At 42.1% G+C, this 22022-nt stretch overlaps 1 protein-coding gene across 1 annotated transcript; it reads left to right on the top strand.

Annotated features, from left to right (window-relative positions):
• The first annotated feature begins 219 nt into the window (after positions 1–219).
• Positions 220–7739, top strand: LOC136571784 (FERM domain-containing protein 6-like). Its single transcript, XM_066572413.1, has 4 exons — positions 220–226; positions 1115–1258; positions 5782–5873; positions 6868–7739. The coding sequence occupies exons 1-4, from the start codon at positions 220–222 to the stop codon at positions 7150–7152; spliced, it is 528 nt and encodes a 175-aa protein (XP_066428510.1). The 3' UTR covers positions 7153–7739.
• The last annotated feature ends 14283 nt before the right edge of the window (positions 7740–22022 follow it).

The following is a 22022-nucleotide window of genomic DNA, read 5'->3' as shown; positions in this document are numbered from 1 at the left end:
TTCAAGATGGAGCGCCTATTGTTCCTTCTATATCCAAGCTGTAGTTTTTTTATTGGTACTATTTTGGGGCGAATACGGCTCTTTTGATCACTTTTTTTTTTATTGTTTTTGAGTCAAAATTAATAAAATAAGCATTTTGGCTCTTATTTTTTTTCTCCCTGCAGGTTAAACATTGCTCAATGTATTATACTGGTGGTTACGCATGCAGTGATATCAAACATGTGGTGTAAGTCTTAGTCCTTAAGGGGTTAAAACAATAATTAAGACTTCTTTTTCAAATCTGACATCTGTCACTTAATACGCTGATAACTTTTGAATGCTTTTACTTGTTACTGGTAAATGTTCAACAATAAATTTTGCCTTTTATTAATAAAAATCTATATTTACTGAAAATTTAGAAAAATTTGCAATTTTCACATTTTTTTTTTCCTTTCTAATGGCTTATTCACATGAACGATATTATGATGTAAGTTTTGTGTCATCTACTCTTTTGAAGGGGTTCATTTACACAAGTGATTTGCGTTTTTGTATTTCTTTTCTTCAGAGCCCGTTTTATCTCTAGGCGTTCAGAACGCCTCCCTCATTGTATTCAATGCAATGGGACCTTAAAATACATCATATGGCAATTGCAGGCAGCTTTTAGAAATGTCCCTTTTGTGGACATAGATCGCTGTTTAGGCACATGGCCAGCTTAGAAGGGAAGGAGCGCTATTTTGCTGGAATTCTTTTCTGATACGTATTCTATAGAAAATACTTTTCCAGTTATTCCTAGTATTTTGGATCAAGTTAATTTTTTAAAAAGCACTGGACAACAAGCGATTCCTTTACCGTGTGCTGAACAGCTAAGCACTCTAGCTTTCATCCCCTTACAAGACGAGCCCATGTCTCCTGTGCATGCTTTTTAGGAACATTAATAAATCAAAAATATCCAATCCGGATTTTTATCCCCTCCGAACAAGAACTTCAGTCATGGACTCTTTTCAAATTCAAGGGGAAAAACAAATTACCAACTTATATTCCAGATGCAACAGGATAGTAAATAATGTATCACTAAACTAAAGAAAAGCACTAGAAGATATTGTTCTGAATCCTCTTATTGTATTCCGTCCTGCAGATAAGGCCGGTTGTATTGTGGTACTTGACAAAGCTTTATATGAACGTGAAGTATTTATATTATCTGGCACCTCCACTTACCGATCTCTTAGTATTGATCCAACAGAAACATTTAAAATTGCTTCATCCAAGTTGCTACCGGAAGGTTTGTCCTCGGGGATAATAGACCAAAAACGATATGATTATTTGTTGGTAGACTCTCCAGTCTGCGCTATATTCCTTACATTCCAAAATTCATAATGTCTTTCCTCCTTCTTTATGCCTAATTATAGCTAGTAATGGCTCATTGTCTGCACGCCTCGGTATAGGCCTTGATAGTGTCATTTCGGTAAAGTTTGGTCTCATGGCTGGAGTTGTGGCTACATGTAATGTCACCATCCTCACATCTTACCCTTCACTGGGTAGGAACTCTCCCCCTCCCACCTACCCTTTTTCTCTCTCTTTTCTCATCCTCACCCCTAAGTTCTCTAGGTCTCTGTCCCCCACTCCTCCCTCCCAACTAGTTGCTTTTAGAATAAGAACAGTTGTCTCACAGTAGGGAAACGTTCAGGTTCTTCGATAGGTTTAAGTAAGTCACAAGTTGGAAATAAAGCAGCAGAATGTGGATTCTATCTTACTAGGGTTCACCTTCCAATCCTTAACACCTTAATGACATGGCCCCTTTTTTTCTTCCATTTTTGTTTTTTCCTCCCCCTTTTAAAAAAAATCGTAACTTTCATTTATCCATATAACGTACTGAAAAACTTTTACAAAATTCTAAGTGGAGTAAAATGAAAAAAAAACGACATTCCTCCATCTTTCAGTGCGTCTTGTTTCTACGGCACACAAACTACAACAAAGACAACATGATAACTTTATTCTATGGGTCGGTACGATTACTAGGATACCAAACTTGTATAGGTTTTTTTTTTTTTTACTGTACTACACTATTTTTTTTTAGACATTTAATTTTTTTCAATTATTTTCTGCCGCCATCTTTTGCGCGCAATAAATTTATTTTTCTGTTGATGTGGTTGAGCGAGGGCTGATTTTTTGCGGGATGTCCTGTAATTTTTTGTAGTACCAATTCGGAAAGATTTGACTTTTTGATAGCTTTTTATTGCGCTTTTTTCTGGGAGACAGGGTAACTAAAAAAGTGCATTTTTGGACTTCTTTATTTATTTTTTTCGGACGATGTTCACCGTCTTGGCTAAATAATGCACTACTTTAATAGATCGGACTTTTACGGACGCGACTATACCAAATATTTAATTTTCTTTTGTGATTTAGATTTTTTTTTATTATAGATATGGCAAAAGGGGGGTGATTTAAACTTTTTATTACTTTTTTTTTTTTTTTACAATTAACAAAACTTTATTGATCTTTTTTTTTTACTTTTCTTTTAAGTCCCCCTGGGGGACTACAACATGCGATACTTTGATCGCTCCTTCAGTGCAGTATGATGTAATGCTATAGCATTACATCATACTGCATTTCAACAGGCAGCCTATCAAGCCACCCCACGGGATGGCTTGATAGGCAGTCTTTCAAGGCAGCCCTGGGGCCTTTCAGAAGGCCCCCGGCAGCCATGACACCTGCACGGCTCCCCTGATCTCACTGCGGGTGGGCTGTACGGGACCCCCAAACATCGTTCGGGGGATTTAAATGCCGCTGTCAGTATTGACAGCGGCATTTAAAGGGTTAATAGCCGCAATCAGCCATACGGCCGCTTGCAGCTATTGCCCGCGGGTGTCAGCTGTAATAAACAGCTGACGCCCGCGCTGTATGAAGAGAGGTCGCCACGTGACCTCTCTTCATACATACCCCCGATGCTCCAGGACATAAATGTATGTCCTGGAGTGGGAAGGGGTTAAAGAGATGAAACTGCGGGACCTGTTAAGGGGCTTACGTCCCCCATATGTGACTCTACTTGCTTAGTTCATTGGATGAGATTGAATCTGGTCTGTTTGGCCAGGAGTTATGTTGCACTTAAGTAATGCAAAATGTTTATTACCAATTTTGTTTTGATGACTGTTTTCTTTATATGACCTAACAATGTCCACCATGAGGTTTGAGAAAAAGAAAAACCTTTATAAATAATCTATTTTAAAAAATTACAACTATGTATTGCTGAGCATATATTTGGCTGCAATCCCTTCTCAAGTATATTGAGACGTTCCCCATCTAACTTTACTTATTACATAGCTGCGGAGAGTAATGGTGTATCGTCAATGTGAAATTGGCAACTGATGGTTAAAGTATACGTTATACTGTTTAACTGTGCAGTTGGATAATTGTAACAGTCTCTGTCATGGATGTGTGTGTATGTAGGTGTGTGGTTTTTAACCAAGACCCAGTGACCATTAGAAGGTCTAAAGCATTAGGTCACCCTGCTCTGGGTAGAAGTGAGAGGCCTCAATGTACCCAGCGGGGTGTTGCTAAAAATGGTGGGTTGTGGCACACAAATTATTACTGTGAAGTTGAGGTGGCGAGGAGTGCAAGGAAACGTGAGCATACAGTATAAGAATGGTGTGATCGCATCTAGTGCCTCTAGAGAACCTTGGTAGACTGTGAAGAGATGTTGGGAGCAGCCGAATTATGTGAGCTGTGCATGACGACTCTGGTGCCTACTGTACAAAGGAATGTGTGCCTGGACAGTTGGCCGGCAGTAGGTGTATAGTCAAAGACTGTGAGTGTTAAACACTGTGGACATGTTGAGTATCTACAGAACCATGATAGTTCTGACCACTAATAAGAGACTGTGAGTAACCGAAGTAAGCAGATAAATATTAAGAGACTTTGTGCAGCTAAAGGGGCCTGCGAGTGACTGTGCATATATGATGAGAAGCTTGATAATTAGCAACAGGCCTGTCATTGTGCTAGAGGCTGTGTTGCCAAAAAGCAAAGTCAGAAACACCGCAAAATATGAATCTGAAAAAGTGGTGGTTCATGTGACTAAATGTCTAACAATCTCAATTTCCAAAGATTTAATGTCTTTGTTAAACAGTATCCTCCTGGATGCTCCCCCCCCCCCCCCCCGGGCTCTAGGCACCTACCTAGTTGGCCTCATGGTTAAAAAGGCCCTGCACATAAGGGGTTCACTTGAACCACAGTCGAGGGATGGGGACTTCTGGGTCTTGCAACCCCAGAGCTTGGTACACAGTTTCTGTAACTGTGATCTGCGCCTGAGCCAGTCTTGAGCACAACTCAAATAGGAAAGCACATGGACCCCAGTCTGTATGCTATCCAATATACATGAACATTACACTGAATTAGCATCTCCTAATTCCCATCCATTAAACTAACAGGGATAGTACATACCAAGAGTTTTTTCTGTCCATCTGCAAAAATGTCCATAGGCTATAAAGGGGTCAAATAATTATACGAACAGCACACAGCACCACGGTAGCGTGCATTTAGCCTAATATGAACATTAATTGCTTATGAGAATTTACAAATATGCTTGTAATCCTTCTAAAAATCCAGAAGCAATTGCCCAAATGCATCAGATTTATTAAGAGACTTCCTCTTCCTAATAAATTTGGCGCATACTACTCCAACTATCCCCTTGTGTATATACACATGCACATATGATACTTTTTACGCCAATGTGTGTGTATATGTATATGTGTGAATATATATATATATATATATATATATATATATATATATATATATATATATATATATATATATATATATATACACAATACTATACACATATTGGCGTAAAAAGTAACACACACATATATATATATATATATATATATATATATATATATATTTTATTTATTTATATATATATATATATAGCGTGTGTAATTATATAATATATATTAATATATACCTACGCACACATATGTTACTTTTTTACACCAGTTTCTGGTGTAAAAAGTTGCACATAGCTTCTTTCCGAAGCCTGTATTTTGGCAAACGCATTTTGACCACACAAAAAAGATAGAGCATGTTCTATCTGTCTACGGATTTGTGCAGCAAAAATCCCCATAGAAAATGCAAGAGGATGCGCGAAACACTGCGCAACTCTGTGTATATCTGTGTGTGTAGTATATGATATATATGCACATTTATAAAACGTTTTACAACTGTTTTTTTTGTTGCTTGCGTGGATGCAGTTATACTTATTTTTTTTTTTTTTACTGTTGATGCTTTTACATAACCTTCTGCTAAATCGGCACCATTGATGTCAGATTTAAAAAATGCACTCTATATTACTCTTACCACAATTGTTTTATTAGCAGCCAGGGTCACAAATTCTTTTTCTAGCTGTCAATTTTTCAATTTCCTTTTCGGCTACCCTGTAGGCAACAAAATTCTTGAATATCTTCTGCAATGTAGATTAATGGTGGCAATGCAAGAAAGGAATCAGAGTCTGAAATGTTTGTCTCACCTGAGAAAGGTTGGTGGGGGGGGTCTCATTCCCTAAATTTGGTAGAGAAGAGTCCCATGTATGAATACTCCCCACTGAAATCAGTGCAGTCACAGAAACAGGCTAGTGCCACCTCTTCAAGGAATCGCTATATCTCAGTGGCCTGACCATCACACTCTCATGGCATATGTTTTTGAAATGCTATAATAATAATAATAATAGTGATTTAATATAATGGAAATCAGTTTAAATGTATTATTTTTACATATGGTAAAACTACAAGCACTCCTTCTCCCTTGTAGGATTAGTAGTAAAAGAAGTAAACTCTTCAACCTCAAGCTCTTCAGAAACCGTGGTGAAGCTCCGTGGTCAGAGCATTGACTCTTTGCCACAGGTAAGTCCTTTTTCAGCCACCAAGTCATACCTTGCTTTGATGATGACTACAAGACAGAAATAACTGTAGGTGGATTGGAATAAATGGCTCGGTTGGATCTGCACCATATATCACTGGTTACAGCAGACCCTTAGCTTAGACCATCAATATTTGATCAGTGGTGTATGACAACCTCCTGCAAGTGCTGCTTCCTCTTTATTGTTGGCTCTGCCTGATACTGCAGCTTGGTCCCATTCACTAGAATGGGATGAGCTGAAGTACCAGACATGGGTACAGCCACCCATATAAACAAGCCACTGTGCAGACAAGGAATGTCACAGTTCTTTCATAGTACTGATTGACGGAGGTCCCTAGGTTCGGACCCTTACTGGTCAAATATTGATGGTCTATCCTAAGTTTCTGGAATCTCTTTTTAATGAGCGTTGCTTTAAGTCCTAGAACAATACAATAAATTAATGGCTTCCTCTTGGTCCAGACGAATTGTTTCCTAACTGCAGAAACAATTGGGCAGATTTACTATTGAAAATGTGCCAGTCTTATATACTTCACACCACATTTATGATGTGTCTGAGACACTTTTGGCCCATTGGATGGGAGCATGGCTTTGTAGGAAACGGCCTACATGTGGCAAAAATGCAAACTTTTTTTATGCAAAATGTCCTAAAACTAAGCCAACTAATAGGTTGTATAAACTTGGACTAGATGTGCCAGATTTATCATCCAGTGTGAGTCTCTGTAATAAATCCTTCATATTTAAGACTGTCTATTCTGAGTTTGCGCCATCTAACTATTAGAGAATACTAGTAAATCTACCCAAATGGCTATAAATTTAAAGATTAAAGGGAGTTGTCTCCGTAAAGACATAGGATGAACCATTAAAAACTGATTATTGGAGGTCACAATGGTCATGCCCCCACTGATCGGACACAAATGGCACATCCTATTTTTGAAAATACCCTTCTCCAAAAACCTTAATCATTATCTTGTTTTCCAGACCAGTTGTAGGAAACCAAAGACCTCGACAGATTGGCACAGCTTGAGTCTGGACGACATCCGGTTATACCAGAAAGACTTTCTCCAGATTGCCAGCCTATGCCAGGACACTGCCCAGAGCTACACCTTTGGCTGTGGCCATGATGCAGACAACAGAGGCCTTTATTGTAACGGATGCCTTGCCCAACAGTGCATCAACATACAGGAGCCCTTTGTGGCCAAGAAAGCCAGCAAATACTTCTCCTTGGACCTTACTCATGATGAAGTCCCCGAGTTTGTTGTGTAAGCTGTAGTATAATATCCCAGGCCTGGATGTCTGCGATCCCCAATAATCCATAGGAAGATTGTATCTTTCTTCATTTATTTTTTAACCTTTTTATATTTTGATACTAAAATGAAAACCAGTGGGACTTCACTTGTGTACAGCTTAATATTTTGTGTAAAATCCGCTGATGGTATTATATCGGAACAAATTAAGGTACTATTTTATATGTACAGAGAAATCCGCACATGCAATAGACGTTTACTTCTCAAACATGCCAAAGAACGGTCACAAAATAGTGACCGTAGATATTCAATGGTCTCCAATACCATGGCAGCGGGACACCTCTACAGAAGACGTTTATATTATACGCGGTTACAATAATGATTGAGAGTAATATGTATTTTTGTATGAAAAGCTATAGCACTAGTAAGTGAAATTACTAAAGCACAGGGGCCCATAGACTCTTCTGGGCCCCGATATAGACCCCTGACTTTCCAAATTGCTCATCATAGAGCACCTCCTTTATGGTTCTGATTAGCCGTGTATAGAACCATGGATGGAAGTCATTATCACAGTCCCTTCCGTAAAATCTAATGGGATTTAGGGAGCGGTATAGAAATTGTCCACCTCCTGATTTATTTATTTATTTATATATATATATATATATATATATATATATATATATATATATATATATATTTCTCAAAGTGCCAAAAGTTTACCATTTAGAGCCATAAGGATTGCAACAGCGCCACCTATGTGTTATCTTCAAGGTAAATTTCGGAAGATTTTTTTTTATATAAAATTCTCCTACAAAGAAGAGGAATGACCACTCAGGTTGTTGTATAATGGTCTTGTCCAGGTGAATTATAGAGGTCCACATCACTGCTATAGCAGATCCGTTATTGACCAATGTAAGTGCTTTTGAGAAGCTTTCACCCTTTCTTCTGATCTACTTTGAGGCTACAACAGTGCAAATCTGTGAGACCTCGCTATCCTTGTGCCAATATTTTCTATAGAAGGGAAATAATTCCTAGTTTATAGCTCTTAAAATTGTCTAAATTAAGAATAAAATGTTTTTCATAGAAATTTTTGGTATTTACTACCTCTCCCACCATCCAGCTGACAAAAGCTTGTGTTACAATGTTATTGATATACCCATTTCTGTGTACATTGACCCACATTCTGTTTATATGTGTTATGGCGGACTATTTGCAAGAGTAAAAGGGGTTTTCCCACCGCTTAAAACTGCTTCACAACCACTCTGCCGTTCCTGGTTGCTGCTGACCAGGACATGTGACTGCTGCCAGCAATCACAAGTCACAGCAGTAACCTTTTACAGCCAGTGATTGGCTGCAGCAGTCACATGTCCTGGTCAGCAGCAATCAGGAAGGACAGAGTTGTTGTGAAGCAGGTTTAAGTGGTTGGACAACTCCTTTTAACCTGTCATATTCTGTTGCCATGAAGTGACAGCTGTTGCATGTATTGGCCTATGTACACTATACATAGGATGTGTAACAGACTCTTACCAAGATATGCAATGTTATAACAGATAGGATAGGAAATAAGATATTTATTTTAAATGGTATATTCTGAATTCGGTATGAAATCGTGCAAAGCTGGGTAATTTTGTGGGTTGGAATTTAAAGTGATGCTTCACCTTTAATAAACCTGGGATATGCAGTATGGGAAGTAAATGGAAGATCAAGTCTCTGTAATAAATATTCATTACTTTTTTTAGATTTTTTTAGAAAGTTTTTATTTTATGTAGTGTTTAAAAAGTACTGTAAGGCAGCATCCACACGGGAAGAAAATCTTGCTAGGAAATCATCGTTACAAAACGCATGTATGTGAAGCCCATGGTATCCAATGGGTTCTGTCAGGCTACAAAACATTACTCATGTGAAAGAATCCATTGGAAACCATGAGCTTCACATACATGCGTTTTGTAGTGATGATTTCCTAGCGAGATTTTCTAGCCCGTGTGGATGCAGTCTTACCTGGAGACCATCAACAAGCAGGGTCAATTCTGCTGGTGATGAATCTTGTTTATGTTTTCCCTTGACAATTATGACTTGTGTGAATACCCAGGAGAGTCCAGTTAATTCAACATAAATACCTGATGCCGATTAACACTTCCATTTTAGGGCCATGCTCAAGGATCCATGACCAGAGGTGATCCACAACTTTTTTAGCCACTCGCAACATTTTTAACTGCAATTTCTATACCTAAACGAAGTGTAACATAGATATAGTGGTTGGCACGGGGCCATGGCCTTTATTTTCTGGGCCCCTGATCACTCTTGTTCTGCTGCTGATTCAGAACTATAAAAGCATGGTTGCCTTCATCACTAATGGCGCCCAACCTTGACAACAGGTTGTGTGCAGTATTGCAGCTCAAAACCTGACCCGACACAACACACGTATTGGTTTTATAGCTATGTTTCTAATCGCAGCAGGAGGTTGTTATATACACAGGACCTTTCACATGGGATGGAATAGGCCACACGATGTACCCCAAACCGCGGTAAATTCTGCACCAAATCCCACAGGCTACCAGCGCATTATGATGCAGAGTTGAAAATTGCTTAAAACCAGCCGGCAATTCGGCATCCAAATCTGCAGTTAGACCAGCAGATTTGGGTGTGGAATTCTGCAGCTGCGGATTTGGCTGAGTACTGTGGTGTAATTCCATCCCGTATTCACATGTTATTCTGGTCCATGTTGACCTTTCATATGGGCCGGAATCACGCAGCAGGACGCACCCAAATCTGCAAGTCTAACTACGGATATTGATGCAGAATTACAAGTTGATTTTAAACTATTTTCAAGTATGCTTCCAGATCCGCAGGCAGACTGCAAATTTTGGTGCAGAATTTAGTGCAGCTTGCAGTGTATTGCGAGGTCATCTCATGTGAAAGTACCGAAAAGATCTGTCAACATCAGCTTGCTGATTGTTTCCAAATGACAGCTGGTGAAAATAGTAAGTAGAAAAAACGTATTGAGAATATATTAAGGCCCTTTTACATGGAACGATTACCATTCAGATTATCGCAAATCTGAATGCCAATGTTCAGTGTAAACGCTGCCAAGGACTCCGCAATGAATGATAATTCCTTGGTTTGTTAGCCATCATTTAGATTAGGAATGACATAAAAATCAAAAGATGATCAGTCCGTGTAAACAAGCAGTTACCCATCTATGAACAACTGCCTGTTCACTGTGAATGTCGGTGGGCAGCAGGAAGCAATCTCTGGCGCGCTTCGCCTCCATTCATTGGGTCATCATTGCTCCTGTGTGTCAGCACATAAATGATAATTGCTGGGATGACTGTGGATAACCATCCCGTGTAAGAGGACCCTTCCACATATGCTGCATTGTACATGTAACGGCCATAGAGATGGAAATTAAAGGTATAGTTTCACTTTAGGAAGTAGTCTGACTCTTATTCAGACAGGGATTACCTCCCTTCGCACTTTTTAACCTTCTCTCTAATTCTATGTCCACCACAGCCCTGCAGTGTTTGAGTATATTGTAGTGTGCAGAAGAATAGTTTGTAGTATATATGTATATACATATGGGTCTTATAGATCCTGCATAAAAGTGACCTATTTTACCCCTTAAGCATTTGTATGCTATTAAAAGGAGAATATATTTTACATGTATTGTGCAGACAATCCTTTAGACGTTATTTGTACAGGCTGATGGACCCAATTTAGCACAAAACATATACTGAACCTATCATCCATGTGCTGCTAGACAACAAGCTTATGTTAAAGGGGTTGTCCGGGGCATTACTATTGATGATCTAGCCTCCGGATCGGTCTTTAACCCCTTGAGTGGCAGGTTTCCTATCACCCTGTCGTGCCCACCAGGGCAGGTTTTTTAAAATGGTCTAATCGTTGAATTTCAACTAGTTTTGCAGTTGTGCCTCAAGAGCCCTAACTTTTTCATTTTTCCATTGACATGGCCATATGAGGGCTTGTTTTTTGCGGGACAAGTTGTGATTTTTTAAACAGGGGGGAGGAAAAAAAGAAATGGGGAAAAAAGAAAAAAAAGGGGCCATGTCATTAAGGGGTTAAATAATGTATTAACTTCCTTCTCTGGGTCATTACAACGCATGGATACCACATGTGTGATTGTATTTTTGATTTTTTACAAAGTAAAGGGAGACAAGTGTTTTTTTATTTTTTGAATAATGTTTTACTTTTTTTTAAAAAATTTTTTATTTATTTTTTTGTCCCTATAGGGGACTTCCACAGGGACCCATCAGGACCCCTGATCACATTCCGGGGGTCCGATGGTGACAGCCCTTTACATGCTGCAGTGACAGCCCTTTACATGCTGCAGTCACATAGACTGCAGCATGTAAAGGGTTAACACAGCAGAGATCGGAGGTTTTCTCTGATCTCTGCTGTAAGAGCTAGTACCTAGGTGTCCTCTGACAGCTAACAACCAGCTTTCCCTGCCACAGAGACCATCGGCTTGCTTCTGACAAGCCGATGGTCTCTATGGCAACCTGTAAACAAAGCAGGACATTGCCGACATGTCGGCAATATCTTCTGGTTTTTCAAAGCCCTTGCACTGCTCTGTGTGGGTCTGTGCAGGCAGAGCACACTGTCACAGCTTGTGGCATTGTGCTCTGCAGCTCCCATAGTGATACATAGCCCGGAAATCTTCCGGGCAGTATCGCTATGAGCAGTGGAGCTCGGCCCGGAAATTTTCCGGGCGTGCCACTCAAGGGGTTAAAGGAGATGTCTCGAGGCAGGAGTCGATTTTTTTTTATTGCCCAGTCCCCCTAATTAAACATACATTACTAAGCCCCCCTGTAAATGACTTTTCTAGCTGGTTTGTACTTACCGTTCCAGCGTTTCAGCAACTTATAAAAATTTTCCCAAGATGGCCGCCAGCTCTTTTCCCATCGCTTGCTGTAGCCCGACCTGCGCGATCCCGAGACGCTACCAGCTGTGTCTCCCTGACAACCAGACGCCCCGCAGCCGCCGACCGGACCCTGGAGTGAACACGGCCGACCAGTCACCCACCGCCAGGCAGCAGGTAACCAGCGCAGCCCCCCCCCCCCCCCGGGCACAGTGGCAGCCCCCCCCCATCGCAGCGGCAGCCCCCCCCCATCGCAGCGGCAGCCCCCCCCATCGCAGCGGCAGCCCCCCCCATCGCAGCGACAGCCCCCCCATCGCAGCGACAGCCCCCCCATCGCAGCGGCAGCCCCCCCATCGCAGCGGCAGCCCCCCCCCCCGACGCAGCCCGCCCCCGGCGCAGCGGCAGCCCCCCCGGCCCATCACTTACCTGGACGGCGGGACAGCTGGGCGGCTCTGCACCTTCCTCTAACAGAGGATGGTACAGAATGGCTGCTCCAGCTCGCTCCCGAGCAGTGACAGCTCGTCTGCGCATGCGCAGAAGAGCTGTAGCGGGGAGCACACTGAAGCGGCTCGTGCTGAAAGGAGAAGAACGGACTGCGCAAGCGCGTCTAAAAAAGCAAGCTGCCAGCGAATTTAGACGGAACCATGGAGACGAGGACGCTAGCAACGGAGCAGGTAAGTGAATAACTTCTGTATGGCTCATATTTAATGCACGATGTATATTACAAAGTGCATTAATATGGCCATACAGAAGTGTATAACCCCACTTGGTTTCGCGAGACAACCCCTTTAATGGTTGATTGATGGGGTCTGCCACTCTGGATCTCTGCCACTTAGCTGCTGGCGGGCCCGCTGTCATTGTGGACAGAGTCGGAAGCAGACAACTCTGTTGCCACTGCACTAGAGAGAGAAGTGTCTGCTTCCGGCTCTGTCCTCAATGACGGTAGGCCAGATATCAGCTGATCAGTGGGGGTCCCAAGCGACTGACCCAAGCCGATCAACTACTGATAACTATCCTGAGGATAGATCATCAATAGTCAAATCCTGGAAAACCCCTTTAAAGGGGTTGTCCCGCGCCGAAACGGTTTTTTGTTTTTTTCAAACCCCCCCCCCCCCCCCCCCCCCGTTCGGCGCGAGACAAACCCGATGCAGGGACTTAAAAAAAAAACAGCACAGCGCTTACCTGAATCCCCGCGCTCCGGTGACTTCTATACTTACCGGTTGAAGATGGCCGCCGGGATCTTCTTCCTCCGTGGACCGCAGCTCTTCTGTGCGGTCCATTGCCGATTCCAGCCTCCTGATTGGCTGGAATCGGCACGTGACGGGGCGGAGCTACACGGAGCTACACGGAGCCCCATTGAGAAGATAAGAAGACCCGGACTGCGCAAGCGCGTCTAATTTGGCCATTAGACGGCGAAAATTAGACGGCAACCATGGAGACGAGGACGCCAGCAACGGAGCAGGTAAGTGAAAAACTTTTTATAACTTCTGTATGGCTCATAATTAATGCACAATGTACATTACAAAGTGCATTATTATGGCCATACAGAAGTGTATAGACCCACTTGCTGCCGCGGGACAACCCCTTTAAGTTTAGGGACAGGAGCTAGGCATGAGGCGCAAGGGTTCTATGGCTCAGTGGTCAGTGATTTTATAAATGATACTTAGAATACCCTGCAATATGCAAAAGTATGAATGGTCATTTTAAGGGACACTAAGGCTAAAAGATGCCTTATCTTTATTCTTCCATGGAGGAGAATGTAATCTATTGTTCTCAGTGATCATGGGGACAGAAAATGTACTAGTCATCCTAGTAAGAACACTACAGTCAGTCAAATGGCTGATAACAACTTTATGCCACATATCTTCAGTATGGAGAGCCTCCAGATTGTGACTGGCATCATTAGCTCGACTGATTACGTTGCTGCACTTTTCTAAGTTGCCAACATTAGGTTTAGTGTCCCTTTAAAGAGATTGTCCAGAGAAAAATATGGCTGCTGTCTCCCAAAAATAGCACCACACGTGTCCACAGGTAGTAGGTGGTACTGCACCTTAGTCCCATTCACTTTAAGCCTTTCCAATCCACTGTCTGATGTTTTCCTACATTCTGATTGAAGCCTGTGCAGATCCAATGTCGGAAGATGTCCAGCAGGGTATTCTTACTATATACTGCCAGCAGCTTTGTTGTCGGGGCCTCTCCAGCATGTCACACACTGCAGTATTGGCTCTAGCCAGCAGATGGCACCATTGTATAAGGGCAGAAAGAGCCCCCTAGGAAACCCTGAATCCAAAATTGGATTGCAAAGGGTTAATAGAGCTGAGCTGAACTACCAGACCCAACCAATGGATGGGGGGTAGTGCTGTTTCTGGAACACAGTAGCCATGTTTTTCTAATCCTGTACAAACATTTTATGTTTGCAAAGCGATTGACTGTATGAAGGGGAGGTCAGTTCATATTTTTTAATTTGACATCGTCAGTGTTTTTGGAATTGTCTTTGTGTCTTGAACATGTATTAAATGCTTTTTTTTTACAATTATACTTATTCTAAAAATGTCTTCCTTGTCATTTTCTGTGTTATATCCTGGTTTTAAAACCCTGTTATCTATAATTCATTTTAACCATTATACCCTTGGATACTTTTTGGGCCCTGATATAGATGGAGCTGCCCCTCTAAGGCAACATCCACCATTGCAACAATTTTTCTATGCATCCTAAATAAAAAATGAACTAATTTTGCAAATAGTTTTTATTAAAAATTCTCTGCCGTTTTGTGTCTACAGGACCTATGCAGGAGTATGCATCTGCATGGCAACAGATTACATTTGGTGCTGCTGTCATATCGGTTCCTTACTTCTCCTTGAGGTAGAGGAAAAAGGGATAGATGGAAGGGAGGATGACTGCACGATGAGACTACACAGGGGCTGTTTGTAGTCGGCGTACAAGATGTAGCGCTGCAGCCCCCCTGGTCCCCCCAGTCTTTAAGGACGACTACCATCTGACTCGTGCAGCCAATGAGAGGCTGCAGCAGGTGCTGTTCTCCTGGCATCACTGCTCAGATGCTGGGAGCCTTGATGCCAGGGGATTGGTACCTGACTCCTGCAGCCTATGATTAACTACAGCAGTCAGGTGGTAGCTTGTATTTCATGGTGGCTATTTAAATTAATTCAGAGAGAGCATACAGACATAGTATACCGGTGTGTTGCGGTAACTCGTTACAGCATTATCATAACATGGTAAATGCCAATTAAAGGCCAGTTTCACATGAGCAAATTTGTATATAGTGATAATGCAAATCCGTAATGGACGTATTCCAGATTAAATTGCATCTACCGTGTTTCCCCAAAAATAAGACACTGTCTTATATTAATTTTTGTTCCAAAAGAGGCACAGTGTCTTATTTTCAGGGGGAGGTCTTATACTCACCTGGCCCACAGCGTCTGGTTCAGTCGCGCTGGCCGCCGGTACTGCGGCAGGCTGCAGTGTAATCCTCAGCGTTGACACAGCACTCTCTTCCTGGTAACAAGGCTTTGAACACACCACCTCCAGCAAGAGATTGCTGTGATTAGATCACGAGCGCTGTTGCTTAGCCAATCAGAGCCGGCGCTTGATGAACCAATCATAGCCATTCAGCGATGTCATTCACTGAATGGCTGTGACTGATCGAGCACCAGCTCCATTACCAGGAAGAGAGTGCTCTGTCAATGCTGAGGATTACACTGCAGCCTGCCGCAGCGCCGGAGACCAGGGCAAGGGACCCAGACGCCACCGGCTATGTGAGCATTGCTGTTTTTTTGTTTTTTTTTCATCTAGTGTAGCTAAGGCTTATTTTCGGGGAAACGCAGTATATTGCATTTGTATTTCAACAGAAGTTAATTGAATATTTGCCACTATATTTCCTTTAATTGTTTTTATTTGCACCTGTAAAAATGCAATTTTTCTATGTGAGTCTGATGCAATTTGCGAGAAAATCACATTACATGCAAGTTTTTCACACACGTGACAATCACAAGCTTCTTCAATAGGAAAATTAAAAAATTGCACTCACATGAAACTTGTATGATTTTTTTAACTCGCTCGTTGCAAATCATGGGCGAGTTTTCTGTATTCTAGCAGAAAAATAGGATATGCGGCATTTTTTTTCTCAATCTCACAGCATCGCACATGTGAATGGACCCATTAAAAACAATGGGCTCTATTTTTGTGCATCTCGCAATGCACATAACTTGCACGGGAAAATAGCCCATGTAAATGCAGGCTTTGGTGTTTAGTTGTTAGGGACACCTTGCTTGCAGCATTCTAATGCAAGGCCTGTGCGAGGCGAGTACGTTGTGGGTGCTATGTAAACCATTAGTAGATGCCCTGATTTGCAGGATCTGTCTCTTTAAATTTAGATCTTTAAAATTAAAAAACAGACGCATGTGTTGGGTCCAAGTGTGTGCCATTGTCACACCCAGCATGTTTGTGTCACCACCGGGTATAGGGGAATGATGTGAACAGTTGCCATTGTCTTGGAGAGGCCCTGAAGTCGGCTCCGGCTCTGCAGCTGCTGCTGACAACTTTGTAACACATTATTTATTCGACACTTATTTAAACAAGCACAATGGCTGTATGTTCATCATTAAGCTGTCAGCTCTTCAGCAAGAGAACATATCATGTATCTACCCAAAAGAGAGGGACATATGGGGGAGTGAAAAGTCCGTAATCCATGACTCTTAAAGGGGTTTATACTTTTTTTTTGTAAAAGTGTGTTCTGAATGCAGTCAAACAACAAATGGACATCATATACTCACCTCTACCTGCTCCTGCTATGTGCCACACTGGGTCTCCCTTCTGAAGCCACGTTTACAGGCTGCGACAGGCTATGTAGCCAATAACCGAGGTCAGTGATCGATCGCCGAGCTCTGTTATTGGCTGCCGTGCCTGTGATGTTCCATAAACCGGGTGGGCCTGCAGTGTGTAAACAAGCAGAATAGCAGGGGACAGCCCGGTCATATCGTGTTTCCTCCGAAAATATGACACTGTCTCATACTAATTTTTTGCCCAAAAAGAGGAACTAGGCCTTATTTTCAGGGGATGTCTTATTATACGTACCTAGCAGGCTCAGTCCAGATTCCTCCCGCTGCTCTCCGGAGCTGCTTCTTTCAGTTCTCGGTCGCCCACAGAAGATCACTTCCTGGCTACGGTATTCTGAAATCCTGCCTCAAAGCGATGGCTCTAATTGGTTCTCGAGCCAATTAATGCAGCTCTCGATAAACCAATATGATGTCTGCGATTGGTTAATCGAGCGCTGCATTGAATGGCTGAGCAGCGGTTGAAGAACAAATCCCAGCCATCACGTTGTGGAGATGGGCTTTATGAGTTGCCTGTGCCTGGCATTACTGAGCCTGCTAGGTAATGTATTCCTTTTTTATGCAATGCAGCTAGGGCTTATTTTGGAGGTAGAGCTTCTATTCCAAGCCTCCCGAAATATCCCCCCAAATCATGATAGGGCTTATTTTCAGGGTAGGTTTTATTTTGGGGGTATCAGGAGCGGGTAGAGGTGAGTATATTATGTCCACTTGTTGTTTTACTGTATTCAGAACACACTTTTACAAGAAAATTATATATATATATATATATATATAAAATCTCTTGGAGCACCCCTTTAAAAAAAGAAAAAAAAGGGTTAAAGTGAAGAGAAATTGAGTGCTCTCCTATCCCGGCAGCTCCTCATCCAGTGCTGCAGCCCCGCGCCCATGAAATGGAACCCTGAAGAAGTTCACTGTACATGTTGACCGCTCAGCCATTCACAGACTTCAACAGTGACTCTTCCATGGCTGAGTGGTCACGTGCACAATGGGTGGCATGTGACCGCCCACCACTTCTGTAGGTCCCGTGCAGCAAGCACCAGGGCTGCAGTGCTGAATTGGGAACTGCCGGGATAGGCTAGCATTCAATTTCTCTTCATTTTAAGCTATTTTTTTAATCAGTTTTTTAATGTCCCGGAAAAGCCCTTTAAAGTGTACCTCCCATTATAAACAACTTTCCATAAATCAGCAGTACAAAGTTTCTGATCTTTGCTTGTACTACGTGTTATTACCAAAAAATGCACTTTGCTTCACTTTTCAGATTCCTTTCCTCCTACCTCTGCTGTTTACTCATTGTTCACTGATAAAAACCCTGCAGAGAAGAGGAAACAGATTTTCAGCTTCATTGAGAGATCGGGTTAGATCTACCTGTAGAAGTCTATGGAGGAGGGAGGGAAGGAGAAAGCAGCAGCAGATTGCTAGCTGCTAAATTGTCTGCCATACTCAGAAAATAATGGAAACTCTGCTCCCCTTTTCACTCTCACACAGAGATGCAACAGCAGCATGGAGGACATTATGTAGCAATATTCAGCAGCGTAAGTATGAATCTAGTGCTGGAGTGAGATAGTAAAACACTAGAGCCAGTGTGTCTCTGCAACAGCTCCCTCCTCCGCTTTCCATAGACTTCAATAGGCAGTTGTAATTTGATCTCTCAGTGAAGACGAAAAGCTATTTCCCTATGTTGTACAGATTTATCAACAAATTCTGAGTGAGTAAACCATTAAATTGGGTTTTCGGGTATAAAGAAAAAATGAGGCAATGGTGGGAAATTATATAAAATAATAAAAGTAGTATTACCTATTAGATCCTCTGCTGTTGCATTGCCTGTGCCCCCAATGGCTTTTATTTACTGTACTGCATATCATATTGACACACATGATTGGCTGCAGTGTTCACATCCGTGATGTGACAAGAATCCGCTACAACTTAGTACAGCGCAGTAAACATTGAAACGGCAGTGCTGCAATACCAGGGGATATACGGTAATAGGTAAGTCCTCCTTTCTTATTTTATACAGTTCCCCATCATAGTATTTTATTTTATCCTGGACAACCCATTAAAAGACTTTGGGGGGGATATAAGTGTAAAAAGAGGCACCTTTCTTTAATAAGATCTATTACAAATTTTCTTACTTTCACTTCTACTACCACTGTACGCAAAGCTGTTTGTAGTTGGGGGTATACTGGAAATGGATTGTCCAGATTGGAAAATCTATTTTCAAATACTGAATTAGGAAACTATTACACTAAGGCTGCATTCACACGAACGTATATCGGCTCGGTTTTCACGCTGAGCCAATATACGTCGTCCTCATGTGCAGGGGGGGAGGATGGAAGGGCCAGGAGCAGGAACTGAGCTCCCGCTCCCTCTCTGCCTCCTCTCCGCCGCTCTGCACTATTTGCAATGGGGAGAGGCGGGACGGAGGCAGGGCTAATTCCCGAAACTTAGCCCTGCCACCGTTCCGCCTCCTTTCATTGCAAATAGTGCAGAGGGGCAGAGAGGAGGCGGGAGCTCAGTTCCTGCTCCTTGCTCTTCTATCCTCCCCCCCCCCCCCCCCGCACATGAGGACGACGTATATCGGCTCGGTGTGAAAACCGAGCCGATATACGTTCGTGGGAATGCAGCCCACAGGCTATGAACACTTTTTTAAGGGGGGGCAATTATTTTTCACTTAAACACAACAATCATCTTTGCAATAGGGTTTAATTAAACATTTTGCACCGTTTGTTTTCTGCAGTTTTTACATATCACTGTATATAGAAACTGCAGTCTAATTCTCATTATGATATCGGTCAGTGAGGCTGGACTGACGGCTTGGTTTTCAGCCCTCATCTCTTCCTCCTGCACCTTTTATCAGCTAATTTATGACTACAACAACCATAGACTTTACTGTAGTCCTAAATCGGCTAATAAGTACATTTAGAAAAAGACAGAGTAGAGGGAAACCAACAGTCAAGAATTATCAAAGGCACATAAGTGGGGACACTGTTAGAGAATTTGCAATGGGTCTAGGAGCTTTGGGTCACTCCCTCAAATGCAATACACAACTCCCAGCAAGCACTACCAAACTCCCTAGCAAGTCATAACTGAAAAAGACAAAAACACTTTACTGTATAGTTATTATTTTGTTAAAAAAACATCCTGAACACACTTTCCTATAAAATACATTTTATTGACTTTACATTTTTACCATACTTTTTTTGCAATAGTTTTATATTTTTCTAAAAACTTTTTATACTAAAACATTTTTTTCTATTTTCTACAAAATAAACAGTGTTTGGCCTCGGTTACATAGATTTAGCATTTTGTATGTATGTAATATATATGATAATTACTGCTTCCTTTTCTTATGTATAATCCTGTACTTTAACATTACCACAAAAAGGGATCTAGTCAGGAAGAAGTGAATGTCTGGTATGTGAGCATGATGATACTGGTGATTAATAATTGAACAATTATAGACAAAGGCTACTTTCACACCTGCGTTAGGGTCAGTTCAGGGTTTCTATCTCTCTGCTCCATTTTTGGAGAAGAGAAATGGATATAAAATGGAACACAAACTGATTTGCTTTTTTTTTTGCCACTGATTTTAATGGGATTTGAAAAAAACAAAACTGAAAACCAAACTGAAAGGCATGTGCTTGCTTCCATTCAGTGAGGTTTACGTTATTTTTACAGAAAAATAACAACACTGCAGACTGCTTCCATTCTGTCAGGTTTCAGTTTTTTCAGATGGAAAAATAGCGCAAATGGAAGTCTTTCAGTTTGCTTTCTGACCTTTAGAAACCCCCATTGAAATCAATGGGGAAAAAAGGATTAGTTTATTTTCAGTTTTATATCAGTTTCTCTCCTTCAAAAATGGAGCAGAGAAACCCTGAACTGACCCTAACGTGGGTGTGAAAGCAGACTAAGGGCTTATTCAGACGACCGTATATCAGCCGGGTATTCACGCCAGCCGATATACGGCGTCCCTCCCTGCAGGGGAGGAGGCTGAAAGAGTCGGGAGCAGTGCACTGAGCTCCCACCCCCTCTCTGCCTCCTCTCCACCCCTTCCCTGCCCCTCTGCACTATTTGCAATAGGAGGGGCGGAGCGTTAGTTTTGGGAATTAGCTCCGCCCCATCCCGCCTTCCATCATTGCAAATAGTGTAGAGGGGCGGAGAGGGGGTGGGAGCTCAGAGCACTGCTCCCGGCTCTTCCAGCCTCTTCCCCCTGCAGAGAGGGACGCAGTATATCTGCCAGCGTGAATACGCGTCCGATATACGGTCGTCTGAATAAGCCCTAAAATTGTTTGAAGGAAACCGTTCTGGCAACTATTGTTGTATGTAATTCCCATTTGTAAGACACAACATGATTTTTGCCAATGCGATCTATCAGGACATTATACGGTTTTAGTAAATATTTTGAACCAGAGATGTCAATAAATAAGACAATGTAATTGTATCATGTTACAGTTTTCTGTGCATCAAAAATGTTTATAGAGAGTTCACTGTATATAGCTGTTATTTATTCTGGATCTACAAGCTGCAAATACATACTGGCTACCTGTGCAATACATTGCCTTTGAGTGGATTTCTTGTATTTAAAGTTTGTTCAGCAACATTTTATAGCTTTATATATTATAGATACTGTATATAGTGTTGGAGTGCAGTACCAAAAGTAACCCGTAGGCGGTCATTGGGCAGGTGGTCTGAGAAAATATTTAGCAGAGAAAGGGTCTAGTCTGCTAATTAATCAGAAAATGCTTGTATGGGTGTGGCTGGAGGAGAGCAAACCCCCAGACTTGCTATGCTCTAGGTTTTTTCTAGTCCATTGCAACCCAAGTTCTGGTGTAGTGTGGAAGGGCCACTAGTCTGACAAGGGTGGGCGCCCTTTGACCGGCACCCTGGATAGGTATGAAGTGATGTGTTTGACGCACTAGGCCTGTATGGTAGGCAAGGTAAAGTCTGTTACTTAGCGGCCAGATGGCCAGGGACTTGTATGTATTCATGTACACTGTGACGAATAACAACAGTGTGAAGATCATGTTATGATTTCTGTTGATTTACTACAATAAAGGTGCTGAGTGCATCCGCCGGACAGAAGAAAGAAGATCCGGCCACGATGGAGGAGAGACCCACAGCGTGCGGACAGGTGAGTAAATGTCATTTTTGGCTCATGGCTGCGGG

This window comes from Eleutherodactylus coqui, chromosome 6 (genome assembly GCF_035609145.1).
Source record: "Eleutherodactylus coqui strain aEleCoq1 chromosome 6, aEleCoq1.hap1, whole genome shotgun sequence".
Classification (NCBI taxonomy): domain Eukaryota; kingdom Metazoa; phylum Chordata; class Amphibia; order Anura; family Eleutherodactylidae; genus Eleutherodactylus; species Eleutherodactylus coqui.
Note: the sequence above shows the minus strand (reverse complement) of the source record. Positions and strands in the feature narration are given on the sequence as shown.

Excerpts from the sequence above, each read along its gene's own strand:
- LOC136571784 (XM_066572413.1), top strand. Across the intron at positions 1,259-5,781 it reads ATCCAAGTTGCTACCGGAAG|GATTAGTAGTAAAAGAAGTA; the intron begins GTTTGTCCTCGG and ends TCTCCCTTGTAG. Across the intron at positions 5,874-6,867 it reads GCATTGACTCTTTGCCACAG|ACCAGTTGTAGGAAACCAAA; the intron begins GTAAGTCCTTTT and ends CTTGTTTTCCAG.